Source organism: Haliaeetus leucocephalus, unplaced genomic scaffold (genome assembly GCF_000737465.1).
Source record: "Haliaeetus leucocephalus isolate CR32 unplaced genomic scaffold, Haliaeetus_leucocephalus-4.0 Scaffold871, whole genome shotgun sequence".
Classification (NCBI taxonomy): Eukaryota; Metazoa; Chordata; class Aves; order Accipitriformes; family Accipitridae; genus Haliaeetus; species Haliaeetus leucocephalus.
The window spans coordinates 107,008-134,362 of NW_010973307.1; the positions used below are offsets into that span (position 1 = coordinate 107,008).

Below are 27,355 nucleotides of genomic sequence, written 5' to 3' on the forward strand. Positions count from 1 at the left end.
GACTAGTAATAAGACCCACATTTCCAAAGAGAGCTTAATTAGCGTCTGTAAACCAAAGGTTGTGGTGGATTTTGCTTCCCTGGAAATTTTTAAATGAAGACCAACTGAGTTTTTGTGTTGGTTTTTTTTCTTCTCAGAGGTTATCCTCAAGTTCAAATGAGAGCTAATTTGGGCAAATCTTACAGCTGGGTTCAAAGCAGATGATCACATGGGCTTCACTGTATTGATAACCTACAGATCTATATATCTGTGGAAAGCTCCTTATATATGAAATCATTCTTCCCTGAGCTTTATAGGTGAAGCTCCACCATTGCGAAAAATCCTTGCCGTCCACAAAAACTCATTGGACGCAGAAGCACCATCGAGCGCCACGTGGGTGCAGGGTCGGGTTCCCCCCGCAGGGACCCTGCACCGCCCGCACACCGCTCTCGCGGACATGGGGTACCTGTCCTAAGCTCAGGAAGGCATCTCCTGCTTTGATCCCTTCCCTCACTCTTTTTGAGTCAGTCTGAAAGCAAACATTAAGAGATTTCCAGATTAGCGTCCCCAAATACCCTCCCTTTATGCATATGAAATAGTTCCTTCTGTCTTAATAACATCCTTTATGAGCCACGTGAAGGCGCGCACCTTCATTTTATCTCATTCATCTTCCTCTCTTTCGCTGCCTACGTTGTTTTCTTTTGTACAACCACAGAAAGCCTGAACCGCTTGCACAGCTCTTACCTTCTCTTTTGGTCACCAGTATCAGCCCAATATCACCCAATATCAATGCTCTTTTAAATCTGACAGCCAAGCTGGCATGACGCCAGATCCTTTTCTGCTAAAACAGCCATCAGGAGGGGAGGAGATTTAGGCATCTCTAAAGTGGGGCCAACAACCATTACTAAACCACTTCAAAAAGGTGTTGTGAAGCTCTGTTAGGCTCTAACGCTCCCTTCCTGACCAAATTCAGCACGGTCAAATTCTGCATGGCCAGAAACGCGAAGAAATTTCACTGGATGTCAAGGCAGCTCCAGTTATTTCTACCAGCAGCAGTTTTTGCCTCGAGTTGCATTTCTTACTGTAAGATTTGCAGAATTGGGCCTTTTAAACCATACAACTCCTTGAGGGCATAAGATACTTTTCTACCTATCTTGTAAGAAACACAGTCACAGCCTGAGAAAGACCAAATTCTCCCATATTTTATGGACCCTTTTCATGAATTCAGCTTGTGCAATTAACCAAACCAATTTCAGTGCAACAAAGACTCAAGGCCACAGAGACTTACGGGCAAAATAAGTGATACTGATCACCCTATATGTACCAGAGAGCTTCACATATGGAGTTAGATTCCCTCTTCCTATCAGGACACACGTGGTCCTGCATCAGCCACCACCGCTGGCTCCACCCTAGGTAGAAATTAACAGCGATTCCACCAAGGGAATGGAGAAATCATCATATGCCTTTGCAAAAGGATGAAACAAAGAGCTCGGTCCCATAGCCTTCCTGTTAGGAGCTTATTGACTTTACTGGGAGCACACATCTAGGCAATGGCTCAGGATCTGGCCCTTTGAAAGTCTGGAATCGAGCACCCCGTTGCCCCATTAACAATTAGCATTCTGTTTACAAAACCCAGCAGAGTCAGTAAGAATAATCATTACAAAACATGCTCAGACTGTGATTCCGGTTTAAGTTAATATAATTTTAATGAGTTCTTCAGAAAAGGCCTGGCACTTATGGAAAATTTCCTTAATTAATATCAGACCCTAAATTAGTAATAAAAAAAAGCCCTGAATATCATTTGGTCTCAAGCTGGAACTAAAGTATGTTTTGGCATCATTACTAACTGTTAGCAGCAAGTTCTGGAAACAGATGCAAATCTTGATATGTGTCCTAAATATAAAACACATTGCAAAAAAAAGCTCAGATAAAAATATATCTATACATCCACATATATTTGAGTGTGCTATTTCCTGCCTGTATCAGCAACAAATTTATTCCATTTAAAAACATTCCACTTGTTTCTTTTTGGTATTTTTTAAATCCCTTATTTCAGGAATAAAACTCTTTCCCTCTGCCTTCATTTTTTCCTGTTTATTTCCTCTCCCGACAGCCGTTTTAAGTAAATGAAAAGGGCTTAAAGACACGCATTATAATGTTCAAACATCTGAAAATCACCCGCTTGTTTTACCACCTAAATATGGGTATAGGTGCCTAATTTGAGGCCACCCACGCTAGAAAAATTTGGCCTTCATCCTTGAGGTAGGGCTCATGCAACGCATCTTCTGGACAATTACTCCAATGAAGAGATTCTACCCAGCAGAGAGCTGCTACTGAAACCCCACAGATGAGTGCCAAGGTGCTGAGATTCCCAGGTGGCACCAAGTGGGCAGGAGACTAAAAATGGAAAACCTGCGGTAAAGAAAATAAATAGAACCACTGAAAAATAATGAAAGAAAAAAAAAAAGACACGTTACAAGTTTAGGGAGGGTAGCAAAATGAGCGGGTTGTTTCTGAAGACCCAAGCTCCCCTAAGTTCTTTACTTTGCCTTAACTCAGTGTCACCTTGCAGGGAAAGCATTGAAAATTAGCTAGGAGAAATGGAGACAGAGACAACCTTGAGTCTTTCAGCTTCCATTAAAAAAAAAAAAAAAAAAAAACGAAGACAGAGCGAAAATTGTTATAGTCACCAAGAAAAACATCACAGCGTAGCGAGCGCACCAGAAACAGAGCTGGCTTCTTGGGTTTGCCAAGAGCCTGAGACAATATTGCTGAAGCGTGAACTGCTCATTCATTTCAGGAGCTGCTAACACCAACGCCATTGCTGGCAATTGCCACGGTATTAACCGTTTCTCTACTTCCCAGAGCACGCAAAGAGGAAAAGAATCGTATTTTGGAGACAGCACTAATGCCTTCTCTTATTAAGGGTCTCGTCCTGAAATGTGCTTATTGCCCACAACATTTAATGAAGTTAGTAGGAATTAAGGGATGCAAGAATAGCTACATCACATGACCACAGTTTTTACTTGGCTGAAAAGTTTTTTGAGCTCCTTAGAAGAAGATAAACAACTTTTCCTTCTTAAAGTCAGTATTTTTCAAAGACTAAATCCTCCCCAAAAGAGAAAATCCTTATTATAAGGATCATATGTGTATGTGACATTAAGCAAAATCCAAGGTAATACACATTCAGGGTTAGAAACCCAAGATAACAACAGTACAGGACCTCAAGAAGAACCAGCCCATAGCTGTGAGCCACTTTCTCATTAACACACAAACACTAAACCCAGAGGTTCAGCTGGAGCTGCTTCCGTTATATGTGGGTTTTTTATTTTAAGATTTGTAGCCTTACAAGAATGAAAATTAAATTGTGTAAAGGAACAGTATTGTCACTGATTAGGGCATGGCTGGCATTTGCAAGGTTGCATTTATACTTGCCAGCCCTCAGTGAGCTGGAAGAACAGGAACATTTCTTAAATTCAGTATCTGATGAAGGTCCAGGATGGTCCAAAACGATTCGGTGATATCTACAGAGCAAGATGAATTAATGGGAAAATTTGGCTACACTCAAACTAGCAAACAGCCCAGGGTCAGGGCCCATTCTCTGGCTCTAAATCCAGCCAGGATGGTGTGGCCAAAACTGTAATATTAAATCCTTTTAGCCTCCATAACAGGGTGGCTGCCTCCAAGCTGCCCATGGGAACAGGTTCGGGATTCTGCTCATTTCCAAACCATGGCTGGGATCTGTTTGCTACCATGCTGGCCAACCCCACTCAAAACCAACCTTGCTGACAACTTAACAGTAACAGTATTTAACAGTCGAGGCCCTACCACTGTGTAATTTATTGGTAAAGATACGACTTTCCGGCCATTTTAGTTCAGAGCCATGGGTCTGCAACTTCTTTTGTTTAGAGGCTGAGCCCGCCATGTCCCTCATCTATCTCAGCGTGGCCCTATTCAGTGACACAGTAAATAAATACAAAGACAGCAAAATCCACCCTGCACACTGAGGGGACTCCAGCACATGGGATGGGAGAGTTTGGGCATGGTGGCACAAGGCCAGCTGATAACTATACGCAAAGAGTGTGAGCCCAAGGCTGGAAAAGGTAGGTTTGGTGATTTCCCCTGGTATTTAAATTCCAGTTTAATTTTCTCCTTTGTCATATGGACATTTGTCAAACACAGTTGCATAGGACAAGGCTCTTCCACAGCCAGCGCTCAATGTGTTCATGTTAGACTTGCAGGGCAGGTCCTCCGGCATCTTAAGACCTTGACCCCACAAGTCTCTCTCAAAGGTGAAGCAAAAAGCAGGAGACTAGCATTTAGGCAGAACGGTGAGGAGGTCCAGGAAAAGTATAGGGGAAGAAGAAGTCTCCCCACCTCTCTTTGTCAGTGTTCTTAACAAAATTAAATTCAAGCTCAAACCCTGAAATCGCAGAGCAGGTAGAGGTCAGGGTGAGGCAGACCACAGCAGGGTTAAACCAGGACTGAAGTGTAACAAAGCTGTGATATGGGTATGTTTATAGGACAGTTAAATCATCCTTTAAATCACCTCACCAAAGGCAGACTATCAGATCAGACGTGCCCGTACCTGAACTACTCACCTAGGCTCGCTTTAGAGCCCGTGGAGACAAACAGGCTCTTCCAAGGCACTGCCAGGGACCAGTACAGCTCATCTGCGGACTGGTCAAGTCCTGCAAATGCTGGTTTGCCCCCACTGACTCAAAAGGGAGCTGAGGGTGACTGTCTCACACATGGATGTCGACCCCAGGGGACATCTATACCCATACCTCCTTCACCTGCTCCAGAGCAGCCCTCTTGTAACTGCAGGAACAACCCGACCTCCACTCTCTGCTCTGAACCTTGCATGCGCTGAGGACTCGCTGGATCAGTCCCGAAGCTTTAGGTAAAATGGCTGTGATGTGTATTTATATGAATCATATACATTAATTACATAATAGACACTCATGCTCCCCATCCCACATGCACTTTGGTTATGCATAGGACACAAAGACTGAGTGCACTGACTATGAATCATGCAGTAAGACTACGTCCCTCAGGCAAAACTCTCTCTAAAATGACCATGTTCATATATTCCCATGGTTTCCACTACAATATTATTTAAATAAGAATATTAATCTGCTAGGCCACCAACTTTCACCGTCTTCTGGGGAAGTCTGAGCAGACAGATATTTTAATAAAATATGGGGAATCCTTCTCTTTTTATGACTGAGTTGGTGCAATAAGGTAAGTCAATTGCATGGCCTCGTGAGCTTATTGTTTATTTCTTCTTGATATGAACATGAGACTTACGCACCAGAGAGACCATTGGTTCAAAAGTTGCATGAGTGATGCCAGATAATCTTTTTTTTGCTTTGCTTTTCAGCTACTGTTGTTGAATACTGCCCAAATACGTGTGACACATCATTAATTAGTTGTACAACACTGCAAATACAGCACTGATCCCCATTTGGAGAATAAAAGATGAATACTTGAAGTTTGAAGCCGAGGGCACTCATTTGCACGTGCCTGCAGCATGCACGCAAACATTTCAGTTGTGCAAAGAAATCAGTCTAGACACTGACACGACCAGTTCAGCCACATTACACCAGCCTGCCCGAATAACTCCTCAGGGTTGCAGCCTGCTGCCCTTTTCCCCTCTCCCATGGGATGGAGAACTGCATGAACTGCTATGGCAGTCCCCCGTCACCTCCTGTCCTACAGCCCCAAACCTCTTCTGATGCTCAGCCTAATCTGGGATTGAAACACATGCGTCCCCATCGCCAAGAGATGTACCCATCCCGGGACAGGGAGGAACACCGCTGTTTTGGCCATGGGATGGATGTATTTCTGGTCATCAGAGTACCATCAAAAATAGCTCTTGAGGGCTGACAATACAATCAGGAACCTCTCTTTTGAAGGACAGATTGCTTTATCAGATGGTATATTTTCAACATTTGGGTGAGCACAACTTAAGCAGTTGTCCAGGCAGAGCCATGGAGACCTGTGGAAAGGCTGGGTGATGTGAAATTGTGGCAGGTAGGAAGTCCTGTGCCTGTAGGTGTGACATCCAAGGCCTAGGGGGGAAGTTTTACCCATTTTTCCTCCTGCACGATGTTAAGCAACAGGCAGTAAATATGGCATTCATTAAAATTACCTTGTATACTTTTAACAGCCTTGATAATCAGATTTCTGCCACTGTATCGGAAAGCAAAGTTTGTTTTTATTCAAGGCCTTGTAAAACTCTAATTTCTCCCTCATGCACTGGAGGTGCCTGAAGTTTTCTAACGTTTTTAGTGTTTCCTAGCAGTCATTTTTTCCCCCCATCAAAGCTCTATTCTCCTCTGAAAGATGTATCAAGTAACTGAGTGGAGATTCGCCTTTCTCCGTGCGCGAGGGATAAACTGGTTGCTGTAAGAAGCAGCTTTAAACTTGCATTTCTCTCTCTACTTTATCCACAAGAGGGGGCGGATCCTGCCCTCCCTCCCTGTGGCACTGCTAGGTAGAAACCCTCAAGAGGAACCGCAGGGTTTGCAGCTGGGGCTGCAACACGCCTCCTCGCAGCCTGAGCATCAGAGCTCGTCCTCCACCCAGAACGCCGCTCTGTATTTCTGAACGTCAGCAAACACTGCAGACAACCTCTGGCACTTGTAGAAAATCAAAGTCCCCTTTTTCAATCTTGAATCTAACTGGAAGCAACGTCCCCACGCTGGGAAAAGGTAAGAGCATTGCAGAGGCATCGCTTGAGCCCCCAAAAGATGAAGGGCGAGAAGCGTGAAGGCGACCAACTGTAGAGCACAGCAGAAAAGTTCAGGCTGCGGCCACATAATGTACACAGCCAGGTCTTTTAGTCATTCTGCCTGTGCCCACATGCCAGGCGCTCACGTCTGAATACACACAGACAAGCAAGGGCTGCAGGGCAAGTACGCGGTGGTACAGCTGCCGTGGTCCCAGCCGAGCCTCTCCTGGAGGTATCGCTGGGGGCACAATTGCAAAAATAACCCATTCCGACAACACAGACCATCAGGAGGCTCTGACTCAAAGGGAACCTGTTTCGGGCCAAACAAAGCATTTCCTCAGCATCAAGCCGGTCGAGTTTTTTGAACCAAGTCAGCGCATTGCACAGGGAGCCCGCGGAAACCTGCTCCACCACTCTCCAACCTTCGGCCCACACGGAGATGTTCAGCATCTCCGAGAAGGCAGAGCGCGCTAGGACCGCAGAGGTTTTTGCAGCTGTTTGTTTGAGAAACAAAGCTTCCCTCCTCCAAGATGAAAGAAATCAAGGAGTCTACGCTAATCAAACCCTACATGCCTCCTGGCTGAAGTTCAGCTTGTCAGTGATGCAGCTCAGTGGAGTGATGAACATTTCCAGTGCTATGAGCTTGGTGGTAGGGGAAAACACGACAGCAAGAAATTCACCTGGCTGCGAGTCAAACAGGTGTATGGCAGCAGCATCCAAGATTATAATAATATCTTGCAAACATGCAAAAAATAGATGTAATAAGACTGATTCTTTGGTTTTCATTAATGAATCATAAAGGCTTTCTTTACATTACACATGCTTTTTTGGCATATGCTGCTAATATTTCCACACTTGCAAGGTTGGAGTTTTAATACTGAACCTCCCTCCCCTAAGGTTCCTCATTTTTGGCAAGATATACAAGGTGACTGTGTGCCATGACAGGCTCTATCTTACTTTGGGGCAATCAGATTACTTCACACAGATGGTTTTATCACTGAGACCATTAGAGATGAATTGCACAGTATGTAAATATACATTTGTTTGATGAAAAAAAAAAGTCTCAGTTCCTCACTGCTGTCTTGTCTGTGTTCCTAAATGTATTTCCTCTCTCCTGCATCATTCCAAAGCACAATTTGTCCAATCTTTACCCTAAAGTGACTCAGCTAGTTTCTGATAGGCATCTTAAGTACACATTAACTAAGGAAATAGGCTTTCTTGAGCTACTGGATGGAAATGCGGGAGAACGAATCTTAGCCTTAACTATTGAAGAAATAAAGGCATCTATCTGTCAGGATGCCTAACATCACACACACCACAAAAGTAAAGCACCAAAAAATAGAGAATATCACAATTACTTTAAAACATGCAAGTAAACATCCTCTTGTAGGGGAAAAAAAAGAAAGAATTTGTTCACAGAATAAGATTCACAATTTAAAACCAGCCCGATCTGAAATGGACCTAGAGACATTCAAATGATACATGCTCAGAGCAACACAGCAGCTCTTCCACTTCGAAAAAAAAGGAGACTTTGACCCCCACCCGCCATGCAGCAACCCTGTTATCACCAACTGAGCTTTGCTCTTCTTAAGGTTTGTCTGAGGCCACGGAGGCAGCCTCTGCCAGTCCGGTTCCTATCTGCTTAATTGTTTTAGGCAAAACATGGTCTTTACCTGAGAGGCGTCTGGGCACATCGGTAATGGCTGGAAGTCCTGTGCCTCGAGTGGAGGACAGGGGAGTTGTGGAGTGAATGGACGGTGAAGTCATCTGGCTCAAGTAGGATGGATAAGACTGGTCATAGGACCACGGCGGGGATGACTGCGCCTGCCTGGGGTCTAGGAAAAAAAAACAATAAAAGAGAAATATTTTAAAAACGGAAGAAAAATTTTAGGGCATCAACAGCCTAATTGAAAGAGGTGGGATTACTGAACATATACACATCAGTGCTATAAGGAATGAGAACGTAATGAAGCACAACCTGCTCCTCTAGGACTCAACCCCTTCAAGCCTCGCTCTGTGCTTTTCCCTCCCCATAATTTTGGGGGGAAATGAACAGAGCAGTGACCAGAGTTTTAAAAGATCGAGCAGCTGTGCTGCACATTCCTGGTGTCTCTCATCCAGGTCTAACAGCGTGTTATACCAAGACTGGCCAGTCCTGGAGGATTCGGACAGATAAGCAGACAGCGAGTGCGAGACCCACGTCCGAGCTTAGGAAGTGGACGTCAGAGGTGGGGAGACTCTACAGACAGCACTTGGCACGCCTGTCAAGTTGTTATCCAGTCCAAACATTACACAGTAGTGTTTTCAGTGCTGAAAATACTATCCAAGAAGGAAAATGTCATTAATCTTACCAGCATCCGGCCAAAAATGTCACATTTGGATGCTGGCCCAATTACCTACAGTCACCTCAATTACAACATTCTGAAACCAAATGGTTTGGGATAACTATCGGAAGCTAATGATGCTTCTTGATGTACTTGCTGCAGCTCACTGTGGAGGAAATGATTTTAAGGATAAATACAGTTTATTTTTTGCTGAGGCACTGGTGGATTGCACTAAGTGAGAGAGAGGGAGACCTAGTTTTACTCACTGGTGTTTGGATTTATAAACCATTTGCTCTCAGTTAATATCTGGTGATAAAGATACCACTCAATGCCTCATACATTATTATTTTTATTTCTTTACATCAATAAAAACAAAGCACTTTCAACCCCAAAGTTTGTTTCGGGCACTCCACGATAAACAGAAAACTACCTCTGAACTGGCTCGCAGAAACTGTAGCATATCCCTCCAAATCCTCCCCAATATTTTCAGTGAAGCACATCAGGTCCACTCAATTTGGAGAACCTGCTATGTCAGAGCGCTGTGCTAAGGCCCTACTTTGTAGACAGCAATGTGATAGCCACATGGCATAAGCAAAGGCACTTTTTCAGGAAATTCAACATTTTTTTTTTTTTTCCTTTTTTTAACTCCTTTCCCTGCTCTTCCACACAGCAAAACCTTGTAGTTTCAGCTATTCCTTGTTTATTTTTTCTGTTCAGACATGATTTGTTTGAAGAGATGTCTGGAAAGCAGATACTTCCTTGAAGCAAAATAACTATATAGATATATAACCTACCCCCCCCCCAACTTTCCAATTTAATTTTAAGAGGATTTTCCTGGAGTTTGCCATTTATATTAGAGCTGAGTAATAGAAATTGTTAACCTAAACTCCTCAGAAATCCGAAGGACACTTGATCATTAAATGTAATGAACTTCTTTGTTTTAACAATTTCAAGGCCAGGGTTGTATGGATTGGCGCAGGTTCAAATCTGACTGACTGCTCGTTGTTGTATCTGATATCAACATATTTCTCTGCCTCATTCCACTACTATAATTCACCATGCAGTCAATGGTAAATGATCTTCAACTGGGAACGGAAAGCCGAGGCTTGCTGGGAAAACAATCTTAAAATTAATGATGTGTCAGGAGCACAATCTCAAATCCAAGCTGCTTCAAACTCCAAGCTCCTTTCAATCTCTGCTTCCGAATCCAAAACAGATTCCCTTAAAGTTTTGGTTTTAAGTCAGCTCCAATGCTGGAAGGAAATTATATAGCAGGTAAAGGCTGAAAAAAAAAAAAAAATCATGGCAGAGGATGTTTTTACAGGATTTTGGTCTAAGATGGTGAAAACCTCAGGAAAGGAGCTGCCTTCTGGAAGTTCATGCCACTTCTGGTGGTGCAATCCTCATGGCCTGAAAAGATCTTGAGCATCTCTGGCACCCTCACCACTTTGAACACCCATGCTAGACTTGGTTTGACACCTAGCATCCTTAATCCAACAACTGTGAATGCCTGTGTGGACACAAGAAGTACAAAAGGCAAAAAGTGGTCTTTCAAAGGCTCATGTGGTCTTTCAAAACAGCACCTCATACTGCGCTGTCAGAGGCAGAATATGGCTGGATGGACCATCGGTTGACCCCAAAACATATCATATATTCTTATGACATCTAGCTTAAATTTATACGCAGCTTCTATAGCTCATTCTAACCTCAGAGCCGCAATACCACATTTCTTTTTTAGATATACATATTTGATTTCAGCTTTCCATGAGTCCAATACCATGAGATTTTAAAGACCTAAGTATTTTAGAGAAAGAGAAAAAAGAGGATGGCCTCTTAGTGAAGATACTGTGCTGTGACTTAACTGCTTCTGGCCCTGAAGCAGATCTCCTGTTGGACTTGGGTAACTCACCCAACCTCCATTTGATGCAATTTCTACTTAAATTTAAGGACAATAATGATATATTGCATATTTAGCTGGTCATTTGTTTAAGGTGCAGGCACTCTCTGAGTACCTCACTCACAAAATGGGGTGCTTATCTTGGATGGAAGCTTTCAACCCAGATTTTCAGGTGGAAACTTCAGCCCCTCTGAAACTAGAGTGCAAGCAACTTAGGTCCAGGGAAATGAGATCATGTCTTCTCAGGGAATAGGAAATAACAAAGAGGAAAATCCTCAACCAAATCGAACATCAGATGATCCATCAGAGCTCAGTGACTGAGGAGAAGGTCACAATACCCCAGGCTGGAGGGTTACTGTGATTCCTCTACACCAAGGCATGGCTGAAGTCATGGTTGAGGCAGGGTGGGGAATTTTGCCCTGGGGCTGACAGGCTTCAAGAGTTATCTTTGGCCTGTTAGGAAAGCGGAAAGTGAAGACACAAGTTTCACCAGATCGTAGAGTAAATGCCCTAAAACCAGCCCCTGCTGACTGACAGCAGCCAAGGTTTGCGTGGACATGAGAGGAGAGAGCAGCGAAACACCCTCGCCTTGCCAAGTCAAAGGTGACCTGCTAGCCCACAGGGTAAACGTCACTGCTCAGCGGCATTGCCCAATCCCCAGAGTAAAATGTCGCGAGGCAGAGTCCAAAGCTGCCTCGTCTAGTCCTTGAAGGCGGACGTGCAGCTCGGTCTCATGTGGCACCCTTTGGTCCCACCAGAAGATGTTCCTTGCAACATTGCTGGAACAGAGACTTTGGCTGCTGAGGCCCAACCAGCCCATATCTTCTGGTTCCACACGCCACCAAACCAAACCTTCTGGGGGCAAGGAGGGTGCTGGGAGCACCATGGGGAGGTGCCAGCTGCCAGAACAGCATTTCCAAGGCAGATCCATGCAGATGTTTCTGAGGGAAACACAACAACGTCCTTAGGAGGGTCACCTCCTCCTTGGTCAGGCACAGAAAGGCTGGAGTGACTGGAAGAAGCTACAAGCAGATTTGTGAGAGGTTTTCCTTGGCCTCCTACACCAAAGACCAGCTTCCCCGTTCGCTCCAGCTGGCAGGCTTGCACGTCAGGTCCCTGTGGGCCAGGGGCTTTGCACCGTCACCCGAAGCACCATGTGCTCTGCAGGCACAGCACATCTTCCCAATCGTGAGAAGCCCAGAACAGATGAGAAACCTTAGAGCTCTGAGGCAGAGCAAATGTGGATTCCTCCCTAAAGAAATCCCCCCAAAACAAGGGAAAACACTAATATAAAAATACAGCAAACAGCTCAGGAGAAAGCCCCCCATCTTCCCCCCTGGGAAGGGCTAGCAGAGCATTCAACAACAGCAAAGGAGGCAGAGGGCCACTTTGAGTTGGCATTTGCACTTGAAAATTTTGGAGCGATTACTAAGAGCAGTCCTCCTTTTGTAAACATTTCTGTTATGCCTGCGTGGGTGTGAAGAAAAGTGCGGCTTTCAGCATATTCATTCACAGTAGGGCATATCATGTGTATGCTAAGAAAGCCTAGGCACAGCTTGGCTGAAACAAGTCAGTGGGGCGAGGTCTAAACTAATGTACAAACAGCTCTGTCCTGTTTGCACTTCCAGGTAAACCTTCCCGAAGCAGGAAATATTGAGTATTGCAAATTACTTTGTGTCTAGATTTTACTACCACATTTACAGTCAGTGGGAGATACACATGGTTCTTGACCTTTGTGATCTGTGATTGACTGCATCAATGGACAATGGACATTGATGCTTAATGGACAATAAGCAGTTTTAAAAATCAGTCCAAGATTGGACATGCTGTATAAAACTAAAAAACAAGAAAGAATGAGAAAAAAACCCAGTGACCCGTTCTCCCACCAATGACATTGGCTCTCCAGCAATGTGACTTCTCTTCCTTCAATGAAAATGTTCTGAAGTGTCAATGGAGAGAAGAAAAAACCCATAAATTGCCCTGAAGAATGAGTTTTTCCACTGCTTTGGCACTGGATTATGAAGCACACAGATTTACTATAGAAAAAAAAAAATCAATTTCCCATTTCCCAAACTGAGTTACATGATCAGAGCATGATCACAGGCTCGCAGCTTCTCAACATACCATCTATAACACCCCAACATCACATGCATTCGTGCACTTCGCAAAACCACTCTCATTTAAATCCAGCCATCAGCTCTAGCACTGACTGCTGCTGATTGTATTAGTGCTACTGCCAATACTAAAAAACAAGCTGTCTGGAGCTATCTTTGGTAAACACTTAAAGCAAATATCCTCACTTCTGTTCTTAACAAAGCCAAGATGACTTTCTGCATGAGTAACCCAACTATTGTTGTAACACCACCCCCCCAGCAAAACAACAACAACAAAAATGCAACCTCCTTTTCTTCTCTATTTCTTAGGCATCTTTAAAAGCTCAGGGCTTGATCTGGATTGCCCAGTTCAATCAATGAAGTCAAAACCAATGGAGTTACACCCCAATGTACAGAAGCGTAATTGAGACCAGATTTTGGCCTGAAGAACCTCTAAAACCATTTCTCCTCCCACCCCGCCAAGAGTCACATTTCTGAAAGAAAAGAAAAAAACCAAAAAACTGAGCAAGTCATGCCAGTAGGGCAACTAAATTGTAAAGGGGTGGGGGAAATAAAGTTAAAAGAATACTTTAACAGGAGGGACACAACCTTTACCAAATGGAGGTTCACAACAGCAACTTGCCAGTTGCCTGAAGGATGCAATCAATTTGCATAAAATACAGCAGACTGCAGCCACCCTTGTGTTCACGGCAGCAGAAATCCCAACTCCACCCCCTCATCTGCTGAGTCTTGTAGCTTTTATTCCACATTATAGTAAGCTGAAGGCATAATTCACCCTATGAGCCTATTACTTGGGTTATTTCTAAATTATCTGTTCAAGGCAACCACGTACTTTGTCTGATGTGCTCTCAGATTGATGTGCACCAGCTACACACTGGTGTGTGCTTCAGAGTGCTACTGGTCCCAGGTAAAACACAGCCAACCCCTGGCAGGGGACTTGCATAGTGCCAGTCTAATAACAGCCATACAGTTTCTGTTTCAAACCTGTCCTGCAGCTGGTGGTCTCGGAGAAGAGACACTGGTCCTTGAGGCAGATGCTGCACAGCTTCATATCTAGAGCCCAGGACAACGCTGTGATGAGCATGGCTTTTTGCCCTCCCAGTGACTCTGCAAAAGGGCAGCATCCAGCCCATTGCCTGCAAGTCCCGAATGGGGGAATTAAGGAGGGCCCAGCTGGTACCATCCTCATCCTCCATCTGAGAGTCGAAGGTGCTTTCTGCCCATGGTCTTCCCAGCAGACTCGGTTTACACCACCCGTGAAACCAGTTCCTGCCTGCTAGTGGAGATGGGTCCCCTCACTAACTGCCAGGTAAGCCAGCTCTGAAGCCTTTAAATCTGCTTCCTACAACCCTAGAAATGCTGAGAAGTGAAAGCATAACATCCCTGAAGTGCATGGGGAGGGGAAGAGGAAAAGGAAAAAAAAAAAAAAAAAAAAGATTTCACGGGACCTGCTTTTGAGTGCTGTTATTTCAGTGATGAAAGTCACAGGTTGCCTATAGATCAGACGGTGCCACAGTGGTGATGGAGCATGAAACCTCACTTAACTCCCACTTCGCAGTCCCCGCAGCCCGGCCGCCGGGGTCCTCGCGCCGACCACATTCCTGCCATTACACCCGTGGCTTTTCCTGGCCCATAGAAGCTAATCCTAAATGGTTGCGTTTTAGAAAAACAACAGCTTTCCTCGTTTCGTACTGAAACCCTGATGCAACAGCTCTGTGCCTGAACGGGAACGTAATCGGATACGTGAGCAAGTTGTGCGAGTGCCGTTAGGGAAAGGGAAAAAAAATAAAAAAGCAAATATACCAGTATCCAAATGTGAGCAGACAGGATTCCTGATTTATGGGCAGCAAGCGGGGTTCAAATTGAATCTGCATTGCCTCAGCAAAGGCATCTGCTTATTGGACGATTTGTTTTTTAATGACCCTTCGATGTTGCTTTTGCAGAATCCTAGTTAAAATGCCATGTTGAATAAGGGCAACTCTGTGCCTTGTACTGCCACAGCCAGGTCCTGTGGTAGGTTTAGGACTGTGCCGTGATTTGTAAAACCTGTACTCCGATACTCTAGGAAAATAAACACAACCTAGACAGAGAAAAGAAATATAAGAGTGAACCCCGAAGTGCTGAGTTCTTTCAGACTCAGGTGTGGGCCAGCCAGGCTTTAAATATTATTTCTGTTTAATCATGCAATAGCTATGCAAGACCTCAAGGGGAACGAAACAAAAACAGTTTATGTGCTTACTAGCAATAACATGGATTTCGTCGTAGGAAACCAGTATTTACTGTTGAAGTTATTCGGAATTAATTATTTTCCCTAAATTACTAGGTAAAAAGATTAAGAAACAAAGGTATTTCTAAAGGAATGCTTGGTTAATTCCAATAAAGGTAATAAAAAGATCCTTGTTTTTCAGACAAGGATCTATTCTCCTTTTTAACATATACTCAAGCCATACCAGCCCAGTGACCATGTTAAGAAGCCAGTGGTATTCCCACTGAATATCGCACCACAACAAGGAAACTGGTGGAGCCCAAACAGCTCACTCCCTGCTACCACACCAAACAGGCGGACATTTAGCCATTTCCCATGGCCAGCTAACACCTGATCAAAGAGGTGCCTCATCTGCAGCATCAACTTTGTCTCTTGTTGGCAGAGTTTGTGCGGCAACGAGCATCCCTTCATCCCAGAAGAACTCGGAGGGACTGTCCGCAAAAAGCATCCCAGCATTTTGGTGGAACATCAAAGCGTGTAGAGCTTTACAGATTACAATCAACGTCCTGAAGAGCACCAAAAAGCCTTCTGGGGAAGCCAGCGCAATTCACAGAGCTCACACCGATGTAACATGCTCACGCTAATCGCCTTATTAAATGGGAGGGCTACCAGAAACCTAACGAGTAGCCTTGGAGGGCTGGGTGTTTTGACTTTCTAAATTGAGGAGGAGACAAGGGTGGGGAATAACATGGCAAATACTGTATGAGACCACTTATTCACTGCAAACTTTAATAAGCGGCTGAGCACTCACTCTTTTGGGGGAAACGAGAGCAATTTGGGATTCTAAAGTATCCCACGACCGTGAGTTTATCCAGCAAGAAAAGCACATACTCCACAATCAATGGGACAGTCAGCTTGCCTTCCTCAGTTCAGCTCACTTCCCTCTGCCCTTCCACCACCGCATCTTCCCTCTCTGGATGAAGTCTCAGCTGGTCCTTTGAACTGCTGACTCTTAGATTTGCAGAGAAGACAGCGAATGCCACACAGCTTTGTTTCCAGTCAGGCTTATTTAAAGCTCATCTAAAGTTTTCACCTCCCGGATCTTTAAATGCTGCTGCTGATTCATAACGAGGCAGAGAAGTACTCTATTAATCAAAGCCAGCAGAACATTTTCTACAGGAGGCATTTATGTGAATGAGAGCAGCATATGAGGTTACACTTAGCTAGGAAGAAAATTACAAGGGGATCTCAGTTCTCGTGCTTCAGGGCATAAGCTGATCACCAGATGGGGTCAGGAAGAATTTCACCCTCCTTCGTTCCTAGATATAGTGTTGCACAATAGGTAAACTATGGAGGCACAAGGAAGAAGGAAAAAAGCTGATTATAGCCATGGATTTTCCCCCTGCTTTCTCAGGAACTATGTCCCCAAACACTGCCAGAGAGAAGACAGTAGGTTAGAAAAAATATTGGGCTTTAGTTTGGCAGGTCTTACCCAGAAAATGATATGCACAAGGGCCCTGACTTCACATGTCCAATGAACAAAACAAAACACTAAGCCCGGCCAAAAAACCTGCTCTGGGAAGCTGGTGGGCAGCAGGTAGCATGTAATGGGTACTACCAACATATTTAATATATTATGAACATTTTACACTAGTTGAAGCTATACTTCTAGATCTGGGAGAACTTTGCCACAGCTCATGGGAACAATTTTTTCGTTTCAACTCTCTGAGTGCTTTGGGTTCAAATTAACCCACTTACTTCTCCTTCTTACTGCAAATTAATAAACCAGTTGAACTTAAAAAAGAAGAAAAAGAAAGACGAAGAAAGCCACAACACTTTGTTAAAACCACTAAGTTTCAGCTGGTATCATGTCAAAACCACTTGAAACATGAAACCAGAAATCTTCCTAGGTTGACTCAAAGACTATGTCTATACTAGGAGTGCTTTACCAGTAAAGGAATACTGGTATATAACATTGGCAAAGGACTCCTGGTGTAGATGCAACTATAGCAGCGAAACTGAGTTTTTAATCGGTCTAGTAAATTGAGCCAAGAATTTTGTTGACAGACTTGCATCTAAGTGAAGTTCTTCAACAGTTTTAGCAAGTGAATTGGTCAGGGGCAACAGCTCTTCACATCCTGGATAGACACAAATATGTCAGCACAAGTTTTGACTGTAGAAATGGCCAAAATTAGGTAGAGGTTGCTTTGAAACTCTTTTGAAAAATTTAACCAGCTCTGAATTTAGAAAAACGAGAAAAATTGGTTTTATTTTGTAGGCTTCACAGTTTTGTTGTAAACTTCTGGCATAGCTGCAGTTAAACATCTTATTTCAGTCTTATAATCTGTGACACATGGTACTTTATGATTTCTCTCAGCACAATGAAATCTGTCTCTCAGCATGCAATCATAAATGTTGCATACAACCCTCACAAGCAACCTTTAGAGATTTCTCCATAACCCAGTTCGTTTATTATAACAGTGGTCAGCACTGGTGCTAGAAGGAAATCGCCACATGAGAAGATTGTAGTATTATTCCGATAGAAAGACCATTAAATGCTGGCCGCTTCCCTCAACACGAGTGCAAAATAAAAAGGCTGAATAAAAATGTTCCTTCTATTTTATGCTAATACGTACTATTGCACACACGGAGGAGAAGGCAGAGCAACGTGGCAGTTAGAATTTTGCCAGATTCCTACTCGATTTACCTGGATTGACTATTTTGGATTATTTTGGTTTTATGGCAAAAAGATATTTAAAAAAAAAGAAAGACATTTTCAGCTTCAAACACTATAGAAAAATCCACTTCCCACCTAGCTTTGCTTGGAACACATCTCTCGCTCTATAACAGCCTCTTTTACTGCAGTTGAGACACAAATATCCATAAGCAATTACTACTGTTGCCTGTGCAAGTCAAACCTATGGTTCTGTCTCTTACCTGTAATCTGACTCTGTCCTTGTGGATTAAAAGGACTTGGTGCAGAGTTCAGAGAGGGCCGTGGGCTCTGGGTCGGGACCCCTACTCTCATACTGGGATGAGGAATGCGCCCTAAATCACTGAGGCGTTCAGAGAACAAACTAGGTTTAGAGTCATCAAGCTTCTGTCTGTGCCCTGGAAACAGCAAATCATAAAATAAAAGCGTTAATAACAAGATTTAGTAATTTAACACACCCCCAAAAAAACCCCAAATGGCCCTAAGGACCTGTTATTAGGTTTAACGGACTTAGAGGTATCTCAGCTAACCCCAACAACACAGTGACATTGGTGGGGGGATTTGTGTTTTGGACATGGTTGTGCTGGTTAAAGCCTTATGGAGCACAACTGTGCCCATAGAGAGTGTAACGTGTTGCAATTTGGATCACAATAAGCACTTATCAGGACACCCACACAAGGTCTTTTTTGTCTTTTTTTTTTTTTCCCTGCTTTAACTACACTAGATAGCTAAAGGGGCAAACTTTCTTTTCCAAAAGCAAGCCTCCTAAGTACAAGTTATCAAGTGGGACAATTATTCCATGCCTGATTTATATGTTGTGGATTTTTGCTAAGAAATGCAAGCTTTTCTTCTCCCCTTATTTTTTTTCTTTAACTCTATCACAGTTAGTCATTAGCTTTCATTCCTCTGGGAGATTTTCAAAAAAGTAAATAGTCACTGTCATTTGAGAAGAGCAGTATCACAAGGAAAACCTTCAAAGCTGCTGGCCAAGACTGGGTCCTACATTCCCTTGCATGGTCAGCCTTCCTCAGTGCTCCTACTCCTCTCCCCAAAACCAGGCTAACTGCCCTCGTGCCATATGGCCGCATTGGCAACACTCATTTATAGGTGCTCGGTTGTCAAAATGTAAAAGGGAAAAATGGCAAAAGCAACAGGATGCCCCAAGTGATACTGCTCATATTGTCCTTGAGCTGTTTCAAAAGTAAAGGCTTTACTTCTCTAATTGTTGTATTTTTGCTCCTAGGTTTAATTTCTTTCCCAAGTAGTTACAGGATGCTTCTCGCCCAACGGCACCTTTGAATGTGAGGTGCAGAAGGTGTTATTTCTATCATTCAACATATGGAGAAACAGGCATGCATAGAGATTAGGGTCAGGACTAATTTTACTTAACTTTAGCCATTCATAAATCAGGCATCTAGTCTAAACTCTTCTAATGTAGACTTCCTCTACAGTTAATGGAAAGAAATAGCTACTTCCAGAGGGCAATTCATCTCATTTGTCTCTGACACAAGCCTTAAAATGGGATGATTCACCTTCTGAATTTGCTTTCTCTTCCTTCTCTGATCAGAGAGGGAGCACACATGACTAGTTTAATTAGACACCCTCACCATTACTCAACATTAAATGGAATGAATCTTACCCTAAGTTACTGACCAAGGTCACACAAAAACCCTCTGGCAGAGCTGAAACGGGAGCGCATACCCTCTGATCGCAACCCAGAACCACGTCTGCCTCCATCCCTGTAAGCAGTGCCGGGGACAGGCACAAGCAGTAACTGGCTAAGATATTTTTACGCTTTTAACAATAAGAAGGGTCCTTGGTAGGGTTTGGGCTTGAACCCTTCCAGATGATCCCCAGTGGCTTCAGATAATCCGCGTTGTCCCTCAGCAGCGTGAACACAGCCATCTGTCTGGAGGCTACGAGAGTTCAGCTTTGCAGATACAGTCAGATTGTCCCATTGGTCTTAGGGCCAGAGAACCAATTCTAGCACCCGTTAATTTATTTTAAAAGCGTACATGAGGCCACTGAATCTTGAGGTTGAACTATCAGACTACCACTCTTAAAAAAAATGCCTTTTAATGGTACCTCTCACCACAGTACTGAAGCACATGGGTTCACATCATCTAACTGCGACCATGGTGCCTACATGACATATAGGTAAAGCGATGTCAGTACTAGACAGCTAAATCCAAAAGAGGTGCAGAGAAATCATGGTTCTAGATAGAGAAGTGAAGGATTCAGGTTGAGAGATGAGAAGAAACTGGATGGAATTTAATTTTGGAGAAAATTCTCTAGCAATTTAAAAAAATTAATTAGTTGACCCATTATTTTGTACTTTGAAGTATGGTTTTTCTCCCTCAGGATGACTCAGTCTAAAAGCACAGGGTAGGCGGGAGCTTTCTCCTTAAGGAGAAGGTGCTGCTCTACTTAGAGCTGACATGGGTGGCTACTCCTCTCTTCAGGAGGTGTCAATCACTTTAAATGGGGAACGATTTTTGGTGGGCTTGTAACAACTCCGTAATGGCAGCTTAATTAACAGGATAACATCTAATCTGGTAGTCTTCAGCATTATCTTTTCAACCTATTTAAATTACAACTTGTACAAGCTAGGTGCTGCTAAATATGAAGAAGCCACTTTTACACACACACACACAGAGTCAGTATTCTCTTGGGATTTCTCCTTCTCCATCTTTTTTTCCTCCACAATTTTTATGTATTTCCTTTTCCCTTTGCCAGTCATATTTTCCACTCCATTTTTTAAAGGCATCTACTTCCCCTCCCCTTTTCTCTTCTACTCATTCCTAATCACATTTCAGCAAATTCAAGAGGGCTCAAAATAAAGCACTTTCTTGGCCTATCTATGGCCTCACACACCAGGGCTGACTTTATCTGTGAATGAATCCACACCCAAAGGGAAATTTTGAATTTTTGTAGAAAAATCCTGTGCTATGTTCATACAGTGCCCTTTTTGCTAAAGAATCGCTAACAAACCAGTGCTCAAGCTTTTTTAACTGTCTTCGGATAACTCAATGAACACTTGTTATACAGGTCACCACTCCTGCACGAACCTGTGCCCGATAACCCCCAGCTTTGTCTTCATCACGCTCTGTTTGCCTGTGCATAGCTTTGCTAGAAAAGAGTTTATATTTAATTGTGTATTATTATTATAATGAACTAGCTTTATCACAGAAAGGCAAAATTCAACAGGATAGCAGTGCACTTTAGTGTAGGCAGGGGGAAAAAAAGAAGAAAAAAGAGAAAAAAAAGAGGGGGGAAAAATAAATAAGAAGAAAGATTCCCACATCTGGTTGAACTGAAATGATCTAGAGACGTGTGGGTTTGGGTGTTGCCACCTCCCCCCCCCAAAAAAAAATGCCGAGAAAAGAGAGCTAAATGCACATCTGGAAGACCCCAGGCATCAATGGAACTGCAAGTCCCCAGAAACCAGCAAGGGGCCGAAGGCAGACTTGCCTTCCCCTTCTGGACATTTAAAATTTAGGGTTGTAACACAGAGTCGTGTTGTGACAGAGATCCACAGAAGGAGCCACACTCCCCCAGTGAAATGTCCCAGTGAGATGAGATTACATTACAGCTTCGCACGTTATGGGTTACTATGCTTTGATAAAAGCTAAGACGTGCTCACGTTGAAAGTAAGCAGGAAATTCAACAAAAACTTCATATTGAGGAGGTGCTCACAAAGGAGTGTAGGCAACTTAAATAAATCTCTTGCCCTGATTCCTGTGCAGGAAAAAAAAAAAAAATCCTATTAAGTACAGAGGAGCCATGAGGTATGGGCTGAAAACACTCTAAAAAGGCCTTCTGAGTAGCACATAAGCAGCAGCAATGAAATATGTGATACATGTTTAAAACTCATTCCACAAGCTGCTTTTCATCTCTCATTGATATATGTGTCCGTTGACAGAGAAATTCCTGATCCCAGGGGAGTGTGCTAAGAAAAGCTGTATTCCTTGGTCTCAGTCATGAGGTGTAATTTTATTTCAGGAAAAAAGATTAGGGTAGCAAGTGTGGATAGCCCAGGGAGAATCTGTGATCTGCTGCAGCAGTGAGTACATTAAAAAGCAATATAAAAGCTACATAAAGAATAGAATAAAATAATGCTGCAGCTATCCCAATGCCTGCAACACTGCATTTAGTGCATTTTTGTGGAATGGATTGGGTTGGCAGGGGGAGAAAATGGTTACGGACGCAGGCAGTCTTGGATACGAATTGCAGTCCAAAAGATCAAGGCTGTCCCATGAGTTACTGAATAAGGATGGGACCCAGGGGCCATTGGAATAGATCAGGTCACAGGCAAGGAGATGGGAAAGAGATGAGAAAAACTGAGAGTTAATAGACAAAAGCTCTACAAGATGTTCTGATTTGCCTGTTGTCATAGTACAAAACATGTTAGATATTAGAAATCCATTATTCGCACCTAAATGACGAGCAATATTCTGGTCCCTCACCGCTACTCGGCTATTTCAAGCCAAACACCAACCTGAGTATTAGTTTCTGGAGACAGAAAACATTGCCATTAATCCACTCCAGTACCAACTTTGGCCATTTTACACGAACCAAACCAGAAAATAGTACTGAGAGAGTGCAATAAAGTCAGTGCAAACTGCAGCCAGCCAGCCAGTGCCTACACTGCTGCTTCAGCTCGCCAGTCCAGGACGGCCTCAGAACATGTTAAAATGGCCCATGGAAGCTAATGTTCAATTATCACATCCCAGGCATGGCAGAAGATGTGAGGAGGCTTCATCTCTAGCTTAATCATTTCAGTTTAAACTAAACGAAGGAATGTCTCCCAGATCAAAGCAAGGCAATCTCGAGTCTGCTGGATGTGGTAACTGGAAAGGGACGTGAGCTCGTCTCTCATCACTGAACTTCCACTGCTCCGCTGGAGAAGTCAAGATGTAAATCGGGCCATGGAAGAGGCTGACTTGCAGAATGTAAATGTGGTGTTGATGCTTGAAGATTTTTACCTCCTCAGGGAGGAGGGGTGTGCGTTTTTATCTTTCAGCTTGTGGGTGTGGAACTGAAAACTAATCAGATTATGCTACACGTGGCCTCGCCAGATGCTGACACTCAGGGACTCCCTTTCTTTGTACCGTGTACACCACCCACCAGTTTTTTGTGTGTGTGTGTGTTTTTTTTTTCTGGTACCAAGGAGATCTGGTTACCAGATTTTCAACAGATGCTTTTATCACTCTCAAGCGGGTTAGCTATTTTCAGTCATTGCCCACTTCTATCTTTTTTGCTTTTGCCTTAACAAGAAGTATCATGGGAGTCAGGTGTCTCTGTAAAAGAGCCAAGGGAAGGCAGAAAGGTCATGAAAGTCAGAACCTGGGCTCTCACCTGCTGGGGACACAATTGCTGGGACATCCCAAGCAGAATGGAGGATGATGACCCAACATGAAATACCGCCATGGCTTCTGTTTGCTATATGTCAGGAGTGTGCTCAGCATCAGCTAGTGAAGTTTGGAAAGTCACTCCATGGAGTGACTACAGCTGGAAAGGGCAAACAAAATAAAAATCCTTTGAACGCCAGGGCCAGTGACAGAGGCTTTCTATGGCTCTGGGTTCAGCGCTGAGATTGAAAAAGAAGAAAACTTTAATGGAAAAGGGACTTTCCCTCAGGCTAAGGAGTGACAGAAAGAAGAATAATCACCTACTTTACAAGCTATGAATTTACAGCCTATACATCCCAAGCTTTCCCGGACTTCAAGAAAAGCACCTCAGAGCCCAAGAACCCAAGTTTTGATTATTCCCACTGTTTTCCAAAGGTGAAGTGCTTTAAAAAGTAAAGAATGGGCACATTTTTTCCTACTAACATTATATGTCTTTGAGACAAGCAGTCTGATTATGTCTCTTTTAACACTAGCACACTAGTGACATACTTCTGTGTACGCATTGTAGAAGACAATTTCACACCAGAAAAAAAGATAGGTTACATGTCCTCTGAATTTCATCACAAATTCTCATTAAATTCTCATTGGATGTCTTCCTGCATTTCATCCCATTTGGTCCTATGGATCAGATGTAACGGAAAGATATTGATAGGGGCTTGACTGTGAATTCAGCTACAGACTTGTAAAGCTGAAGTCAAGGGACCCACTTTTATGCCACGGTAAAGGAGTTGAGACCTGAGCCTAAGGCTTTTTAACAGCTGTTGTGCAGGGACTGAATAATGCTGAGCATTCAGCATGAACCAAAAATATTCATTGTTGTGTTACAAATTTCAGACAACACATCTCTGCAGCAAGATGTCACTCCAAAGCAGTGTCAATCTACATATTAGAGATAAAAATAAGAGCGACGTAAATCAGCAAAAGCCCAGAAGAAGCATGTCAGCTCTTTACAAGGAAAAAATCTCTGAAGCAAGTCACACGGGTCCCTCTTGTGTCCCTTGTCTCATGACAAACTGTCATCCCTGGGCTGGATTCCCCCCCTCCCCAGTCCTACCGAATGCACCCAATCCAAAGTTCATGAAAAAAATCCCAAAACACAAAAGAGCCAAACGTTTTTTACCCAGGAAAGGGGAAAGCTTGGAACCCTTCCAGTCTCTTGGGTAAAGACACAATTATGAGAAGAAAAATATAATCCACCCAAGAGACATAATTACATAATTAGGCCATAGGCTGTGCATAGGAAAGGTTCTTATAGTTCATAAAACAAGGAGCTACATAGGTGCAGTAACTGCAGTTAATTCACTCAATAGAGAAAAAAAAGATGTTTGTTTTTTAAATAGCTGAGGGCACCAGTTTGCATTAGACTGGAGAGCTTATTCTCCTGACTGTACACAGAGCTCTATTAGTGTCAACAGGAGTCACTCAGACGCAGGCAGAAAACAAGACCCTGTCTCTTTTTGTTCTTAAAAAAAGACATATTTTTTTTACCCAGGGCAGGTAAGCCCTGTACCTGAAACTACTGCAGAGAAATAGAAATAAATAAAAGACAGAGGCATGTACGCTGTGAATAGGCTCAGTTCCTATACAACGGATCTAAGGTGGCCCATTGCCAAAATCCCACTGAGCTCCTCCTCCCTGACCCCTGCTCTCCCAAAGGTCTGCAGACTACTGGTTCGGCTCCAAAAGGGCCAGATCTACCTCCCAGGGGAACCAGTTACGCTACTGTCTTCCCGGAGCTGTGGCTCCAACCCAGGGTGAGCAGAGGCAGGGGCAAGTTTGAACCTCAGCGCAGAGGTCAAGCCCATGGAGCATCTCTGGTGTTGATGGTCATCTCCCCACTGACTTACTGGGAGCAAAAGCAAAGGTCTGTGAGGGGAAACGATCCCGTGGGTGTGCAACCTGTGTCCCCTCGTCCCCGTTGGAACGACTCTAACGCAATCATTGCAAAGCCTTGGAGGATATAAAGTGCTATCGCTGCTTTTTAAAATTCAGCCAAGGTCTTTGAAAAGCATGCATCCAGCTGACAGACAGACCCAGAGGTCGGGGGTTTGCAGCAAACTGCAACAGCTGCAAAGGAGCCTCTCGCTCTCAAAATTTCTCTACGTAGAGAGGCGAAAAACGCCTGCTCGGAGCAGGGCTCCAGGCTGCTCCTCCGGCAGACAAGGGACTGATGGGGAGCATGTGGCAGGGGATGAGTTGGCCTGGAAGCTTGCACAGGGAAAGTTGTGTTCCAGCAGCAAAACTGGAAGATTTAATGAATGAAACCAAAACGGTGCTTTGAGAAAAAGGACAAGCAGAGCAGGAAGGGGCTTGAGGGGGATTGTTTTTGCACCAGTTCCCTCCCACCCTTCAACTCATCCCAGTGTTGTTGCAGGATCCACACTGCCCTCTGCTCTGCCCCTCTGCTGTGGTACGGCCTCGGCTTGCCAGTAAATAAGCAAGGTCTCCCCTTGCTGTAGTGGTTTTTTTTTTTTCTTTCTCTCTTCTTTTCGAAAAACTTTTGAATCCTGACTTGGATCTTGAAGCTTCTTCTACAAAGCTGAGCAACACCCCATATGAACATCAGCACAAACCAGCCGGGTCGGGGAGGGAGCAGGTGGGACCCCCTCGTGCCACGATGCTCTGCCTTCACCTTTATCCATCCTTCACGAACATAAAGGAATCTGTGTGCACGTGTGCCAGGAAACCAGCTAAACATTGCTCAGAGACATTAAAGACAACTCATATAAACAGAGACTGTCACGCAAGTCTCGGTCCCTGCCTTAATTCCCTTTGCATGCTGGTATCTGTTACACTCTCCCCCTTCTCCTCCCCCTTTTTTTAGCAGAAGGGGGGAAGAGAGAGAGCAAGGGCTGTCCCGCAAAAGCGCAAGAGCTCCTCATTCTGACTTCATCATCTTCATCCTAACCCAGCAATATCTTTGAGGAATAAGGCTTCCCCCCCCCGCCAAAGGCAGCTATCCTATAAAGTGCCCGCCAACTTCTGTTGCTTGCTGCAGCGACCGGCAGTAAAGATCATAGAAAACGAAGGGGGCGAGGGGGTGGGAGAGAAAAAAATCTCCTTGAACTGGCCTCCCTCCAGCTGGCAGGAGGGGATGGTTTTCTTAACGCTTGCGAAACCTGATTACTTTAAAAGAACGAAAGGGGGGGGGGGGGCGATGTAAACACAGCCATTAAACCAGATTTAAGGCGCTTAGTTTAAATCTAGTCGTAAGAGCTCTCTGATGCTATGCTGCTCTGCTCTCTAGACATCAATAAGGTGCATTTTCCTTTTTGGTTTTGTTTTACACCCCCCAAACCAGGAGCGTATTGCAGGCTGAATGCTGCGGTTACAATGGGAATTCAGGCATGGAAGAAACAACAGTTAAGCAATAATAGATGGATGTGTGCATGTTTGCACTCTATCTTTCAACAGATTGTTTTGCTGCGTTAGAAGACTACTGTGTTTATATCCATGCAGCAGGTTTTAAGCAGATTGTTTAAACTTGATTAAAGTGGGATATTTCTAAAATAACCTTACTAATAAAATTCAGATGGCTAAAGAAACCTAAAAACATGGTTAAAAATAAAAAAGATGCCATTTCAATCTACAGTGGTGGGGGTAACATGATATAAACTCCAAAAGAAAACAGTCTTTACAAGTTCGACTTGAAGGATTATCTTGTGTATCAGCACCCTCTGTGGCAGAGTAGCATTTATCCACGTATCCACCCATGTTAATGCTGTTGCACAATTTACTACAGCTGTGATAGACAGATAATTGCTTTATCCACTCAAGTGTAATAAACGGAGTCTACTATGTTAATCCTTGTATTCTTATTGTCTGTGAATGCCAAGTAAGGGAGAGACGTATACTGAAAACCCTACCCTCTCCTTCCAAGACTACTGGAGTTTACTCACCCTCAGACCTGCTAAAGTGTTCTTATTGCATTCCACTCCCCTGCTTGCAGCGCCAAGTATTTTGAGAAGTATCAAG

The 27,355-nt window shown here is 43.7% G+C and overlaps 1 protein-coding gene across 1 annotated transcript in view; it reads right to left on the reverse strand.

The window, feature by feature from the left end:
- RUNX2 (runt-related transcription factor 2) overlaps window positions 1–27,355 on the reverse strand; it is an 85,017-nt gene that overhangs the window by 16,903 nt on the left and 40,759 nt on the right. Inside the window, exons 4-5 of the mRNA XM_010583197.1 lie at window positions 18,194–18,367; window positions 8,389–8,550 (exon numbers count right to left, since the gene is read on the reverse strand). Of these exons, the coding sequence (XP_010581499.1) occupies window positions 8,389–8,550; window positions 18,194–18,367 (336 nt within the window). The remainder of the gene's footprint in view (window positions 1–8,388; window positions 8,551–18,193; window positions 18,368–27,355) is intronic.